The sequence below is a fragment of the Pituophis catenifer genome, unplaced genomic scaffold, assembly GCF_029215685.1.
Source record: "Pituophis catenifer annectens isolate HBS135680 unplaced genomic scaffold, rPitCat1.0.hap2 SCAF_109, whole genome shotgun sequence".
Lineage (NCBI taxonomy): Eukaryota > Metazoa > Chordata > Lepidosauria > Squamata > Colubridae > Pituophis > Pituophis catenifer.
The window spans coordinates 172-6181 of NW_027256989.1; the positions used below are offsets into that span (position 1 = coordinate 172).

A 6010-nucleotide genomic window follows, 5' to 3' on the forward strand; every position below is an offset into this window, starting at 1 on the left:
GGTCATAAACAGGGGGACGGGGACAACGACTCACTGGAGAAATGTCTCGCTCAACAATGGAAATTTTGGGCTTAATTGTGGTCATAAGTCGAGGACTACCTGTGGTCTCGCTCCACATCGGGCTAAATTTGGCTATACGGTCTGCAAAATTCGGCAAACTTAACTACCTACTGACAATCCGCCACCAATTGTCAAATGTTATCTTGTCTTTTTTTTATTATTATTATTATTTTATCTAGGCTTATACAGATTCCTTGAGATTTATTCTAGCTATTTACCCAATAACGTCAGCGATGCGCTCCCAGTCTATTTCATTGGTGTCTGCAACGTTCAATTCGTACAATCTGAAATTCGCAAAATAAGCCTTTATTAATACTTCAAAACTTAAAAAAGGGTTATCCAAGACGGAATGGCTACCCGCCCATTTCCTACTTTTCTCTTCCATTAACGTTATCGTAAGCATTTAATGGCGTATCTCCAATCGTCCGTCTGTCTAAACCAGGGTTCGGCAACCTTAAACACTCAAAGAGCCACAAAGATCCTAACCGGAAGTCCCCCCGTTCAATTCTGGAGCCGACCGGAAGTCCGGTTCCCCCACCGTAGCGCGACGTCCTTTCTCCTCTACCTGTCCTGTAAGTGAAAGCCCTATCAATTGTGGAGCTAACCGGTGACAAGGAGCCGCAAGCAGAGGGATGAAAGAGCCACATGCGGCTCCAGAGCTGCGGGTTGCTGACCCCTATTCCATACGCCCTTGCTTGAAAACACAAAATCGTTCGCTTTAAATAAAAAATATCAAGAAATACAGCGCTAAGCTCTGTTCACACCTTTCGATGAGGTCGATCTTAAACTGTAAGTTGCTCAGTCCGCAGAAGGGCGATTTCCCCATCATTTTCTTCGTTAGGATCGACATCCTTTAAAAAAAAAAGGAAGAAAACTGAATGAATTAAATTAAATTAAAATGCAAGTTATCACAAGCAGTAGTAAGTGCGAACTGATATCAGGGCCAGACACGAAGCTCCCGTTACACTGATTTATTACTCACGTCTGTAAAACCTCACCATTTCTTTTTACACTGCCGCCAACTACGTGTTTCCACCTGGGCTGCCACTTTCATCCAGCCGATGTCCTTGTAGAGGTTTTCTCGCAGTAGCATGAGGGCACCCTTGCTGTCCCTGTCCTCCAAGGCCGAATCCAAGCCCCTCACTTTCGTCTTCAGGATGTCTTTGAGCGCCTGGAGGAGTCTAGAAGTCTCTTCTTCTCTCCAAGGGCCAAGGTTGGAATCTGCGCAGGTATTTGGACACACGCAAGAAAGCAAGAGAAAGACAGAGGACGGTTGTCAGAATAAGATTGGGGCAAGGTTTGTTGAACCACAAGTATCACAGAGATATTCTCAACAGAGGTTTAAGAGGCCGTCATTTGGAAAAAATCCGACTGGAGTGGCGCGGTGGCCTAGAGGCGGAGCTCTCGCCTCACAATCAGGAGGCTGCAAGTTCGATCCTAGGTAGAGGTGGATATTTCTCTTTGTGGGCACAATGAGAATATATCTGCTGGACTAAAAAACTCCGCATCGGCGACAGGAAAGGTATCCGGCCAGTAAACACCCATTCAATTACCCAGACGCCACCCCCCAAGGGATTACGGGGGTCATTAAAAGATGATGATGATTTGGAATGATCTGACTCATGATTTTAATGAAAAGCCTACTGGGATGAACTCTTTATATTGTCAAGAACCAATCGAGGGCGCAGGTAGTCCTCGATTTACGACCATCCGACCCAACCTTTCTCATGGCTAAGCAAGACTGTCGATCAGGGTCTTTTGCCCCGTTTTACGATTTGTTTAAGCGAACGGCTGCCATCGTTAAGCTAGTCGCCCAGTCGTGAAGTGAACCCTGGCTTCCCCATCGACTCGGCTTGTCCGAAGATCGCAAAAGAGGAATCACATCTCACCCACACACACCCTGGGACGCTGCAACCGTCGTAAAGTACATGCCAGTTGCCAAGCCTCCGAATTTTAACCACGTGACTATCGGGGATGGTTACAACGGTTGTGAAAAACTATCCCGAGTCGCTATTTTTTTTTTTTTATTGAATTTATATACCGCCCTACTCCCGAAGGACTCAGGGCGCTGAACAGCCATAGAATAAAACATATAAATACAAAATTTAAAATAAAATAAAACGAATTAAATAATTTGGCTGAACAAATTTAAAACCCCAATAATTTAAAACCAAATTTAAAATTTCCATTTAAAAAGGGGGAAAAAAAAGCACTTTCCCCCCAGTGCTGTTGTAACTTTGAACGGCCACTGAATGAATCGTTGTAAATCGAGGACTCCCTGTGCAGGGAATTTGGAGTTCAGAAGAGGGGTTAGAGGAAAGGGAAGGGGGGGGAAGAGCTATCAACTTACCCTCGATCATCTGCGCATATTTCAAGGCAATGGAGTGGCTGCTTCGGTTCATAAGCTCCGAGATTTTTTTCCACTTATTCCCATACATGGCGTGATACTTAAAGAGCTTTTTCTCTTCTTTCTTTGTATACCTAAAAAAAGACGTTACGGGAGTTAAAGCCATTGAGCTCTGCCTTGAGATGACCTTGGCTTTAAAAAGAAATATAGTTTAGTTAGTTTAGTTTATTTGATTTGTATACCGCCCTACTCCCGAAGGACTCAGGGCGGTGAACAGCCAAGCAATAAAATACATAAATACACAAAATTTAAAAAACCAGATAAAATCAAATTAAATCATTTTGGCCCAGACAGATTAAAACACCCCAATAATTTAAAAACAGATTAAAATTTACATATTAATATATTAATATATTTTAATATAATATAATATTATATATTAATAAAGGAAAATTGTAGCTCAGAGTTGAAATGGTGCTCTCTGAGCTGGGTTGTTTCCTTATGGACGTCTCATGACCCAGCTAGGGAACATCATCAGTGCTAGAAGGGAGTGGGGTTTGGGAGGAGGAAGAGGAAGAGGAAGAGAAGATTCTGGGGCCCTTGGTGATCTCTGAGCTGGGTTGTTTCCTTATGGACGTCTCATGACCCAGCTAGGGAACATCATCAGTGCTGGAAGGGAGTGGGGTTTGGGAGGAGGAGGAAGAGGAGGAGGAGGAGGAGGAGATTGTGGGGTTCTTGGTGCTCTCTAAGCTTGCTTGCTTGTATTTATTTATTTATTTATTTATTTATTTTTCACATTTCTATACCGCCCTTCTCCTTTTGGACTCAGGGCGGTGAACGTCTTTTCTTGAAGACGTTTCATTACCCAACTAGGTAACATCATCAGTGCTAGTTAAGGAGTGCAGTTTGTCGTCAGTTTATAATCCTGGTGCCTTTCCGTGTCTGTGTGGGTTGGGGCGGTCTTAGAAATTCTTCCGTTGGGCTGTTTGCCGGCGGCTCTTTGGCCGTTTCTTGTGTGGAGTCTGAGCTTACTTCCTTGTTCGCCTGATGTGAATCTTGGGAGTTTAATCTATACTCTATCTGGGTGCCGATTGCTGACGGAAAGGCGCTGGAGTCTTTTTGTAAGTGTGTAAAGCAGTCACATCCCCTTTGTCAGTGCCGCTGTAACTTTGAAACGGTCACTAAACGAATGGCTCTAAGTCGAGGACTGTCTGCAATTGTTCTCAGGGTCAGGAAATTTCTCCTTAGTTCTAGGCTGGCTCTCGTCTTTCTACATCCTACAGAAAATTCGACTTCTGCTAAAGAACAAGATTTTATTTTATTTTTTCCTCCTCCTTACCGTCCGTTATAATTCTGAGGATCAAACATTTTCCGGGCTCGATAATAAACGAGCCTCCAGGGCCGAGCGATGCCCTGAGCTGTGGACAAAAGGACAGGAAGTGTTAGAACTCGTACAAATAACCTGAACAAACGGAGGAAACAAAACACAGAATTACATCTTCGTAATTATTGTAGGGTAGTCCTCGACTTACAACCGTTCATTTAGTGACCGGTTGCTAAAGTTACCACAGCACTGAAAAGTCTATGGAGATTCTCAGTCATCCATCTGGTCGTGGTCATCCCAAAGGTGCTTGCTTATTTATTTATTTTTTTCAAGAACAAAACTGGACTTTTTCTTTGAAGACGTTTTGCTTCTTCGGCTCTCTCTTCTTCAGAGCGGAAGAAGCTTCTCAGATGAGAAGCGAAACCTCTTCAAAGAAAAAAAACCAGAAAGTCCAGTTGGTTCTTGGGAAAAAATAAAGCAGTTTTGGGACAACAGCACTGAGTATTTTTTTTTCTTCACAACCAAATCCAGATGACTTGTATTTACGACGGCTGCCATGTCCCTGGAATCATGTGACCCCCTTTTTATGACCTTCTGGAAAGCCAAGTCAACGGAGAAGCCAGAAATACCGTTTTACTAACTTAACAACTGCAGGGATTTCCTTAAAACGACTGTGGCAAGAAAAGGGGGGAGGAGAAAAAAAGCCCTCATTTAACAGCTGTCTCGCTTAGCAACCAAAATGTTGACCTCTCGACTGCGGCCGTAAATCGAGGACTACCTGTGATACGAAGGGGGCACATCTCGGACGAGTGTTCCTTCTGCCTATGGGGAAGGAAATCGGCAAAAACTCACAGATTCTTTCACAAAACGAGTATTGGCATTTCAGCCTCTTGATTTCGGCTTGTTCCTCTGGAAACCGGTGGGCGAACAGGAGCTTTTCGGCCGTCTCAATCCCGGTTTCTTCCAAAAACGCCTCGACGTTTTCCGTCAATAAGTTGTTTTCCGCCTGGGAGAAGACGCCGAACTTCACAGCCATGCCTGGCAAGACAGCAAAATGGAAATCGGGAGAATTTAATAATGTCCGATTTAGAAAAAAAATTAGGCTAGTTTTTATCGTCAGCCAGCCCTCTTTTCTTAAAAAAAATATTTTTTTTTCTTATATACAAGTAGTCCTCGACTTACAACAATTCATTTACTGACTGTTCAAACGTACAATGGCACTGAAAAAAGGGACTTTTCACACTTAACGACCAAAATTGCGCTCACCAAAATTCAGAGGCCTGCCAACGGACTCATATTTATGACGGTCCCCGCTTTTGCGACCTTCTGGCAAGCAAAGTCAGTGGGGGGGGGGAACTAATTTGCTAAACCACTACGTTATCATTTAACAAAGGCAGTGGATCCCTTAACAACGGTGGCACAAAAAGGTCGCAAAAATGGGGCAAAACTCACTTAACGAACGTCTCACTCAGCAACGTACGTTTTGATTTCCATTCTGGCCATTAAAGTCGAGGATTACCTGTGTTATAATAAGACCTAAGTAATACATTCTATTATCTTGGTACCGTTGGGATGCACGCAATCTTGCCTAGAGACTATTTACACTCTAACGTTTAAACTTTTAAAGACAGAGAGAGAAAAAAAAGAGATTCATTTCAGTGTTATTTATGATCTGAATTGCCAATGTTAACAAGCGCTAAGTTGATTTAAATTGTCCAGGGAAATATCAGGTCCTCCACCTGCAAAGTCCGCTAAATCAAGAGTCCGCTAAATCAGAATTTCCCAGTCATCACATTTTACAGACTGAAGTTCCTATTTTTCCTCTTCTCTTATTCAATCTCCCTCGCCCCCTTTCCTAACCGGGTTACTTTGACTGTTGCATTCACAATGGTAACGGGTCACCTTTTTGCTTCAGCTCTCTAAACCTGGGTAAATCTCGTGTGGCCAGCTGCCTGACTGCAGAATCCGACAGAGTCTTCGCCCGAGGGATAAATTCCTCTAGTTCTTTTCTGTCATTCTCCAGTTGTTCCTTTTCCCGAGCATACACATCCTCCTCCTCCTCCTCCTCCTCCTCCTCTTCCTCCTCTACAGAATATGTTTTGGAAGGGGGCTGCTTGCGTGAAGATCGGAGTTTCCGACCCGTTCGGGATTGATCCAATCTGTTGGGAGATCAAAATTGGGCATTGCTATTTATTTAAAGGTTGTTGTGGCCTAGGCTTCATTAAAACACACGAGTAGTCCCAAAAACCTCTTTTATTGCAACAGCTGTGAATTATGTT

The 6010-nt window shown here is 43.5% G+C and overlaps 1 protein-coding gene across 1 annotated transcript; it reads right to left on the minus strand.

Annotated features, from left to right (window-relative positions):
- Positions 1-278: 278 nt before the first annotated feature.
- TTF1 (transcription termination factor 1) lies at positions 279-5799 on the minus strand (the record flags this gene model as incomplete). The annotated part of the gene is made up of 7 exons (XM_070956597.1): positions 5634-5799; positions 4584-4769; positions 3747-3825; positions 2411-2541; positions 1059-1281; positions 825-911; positions 279-344 (listed from the first exon to the last, which is right to left on the minus strand). Coding segments are annotated over exons 2-7 (770 nt in total), but the record flags the coding sequence as incomplete, so codon positions are not given.
- Positions 5800-6010: the final 211 nt, after the last annotated feature.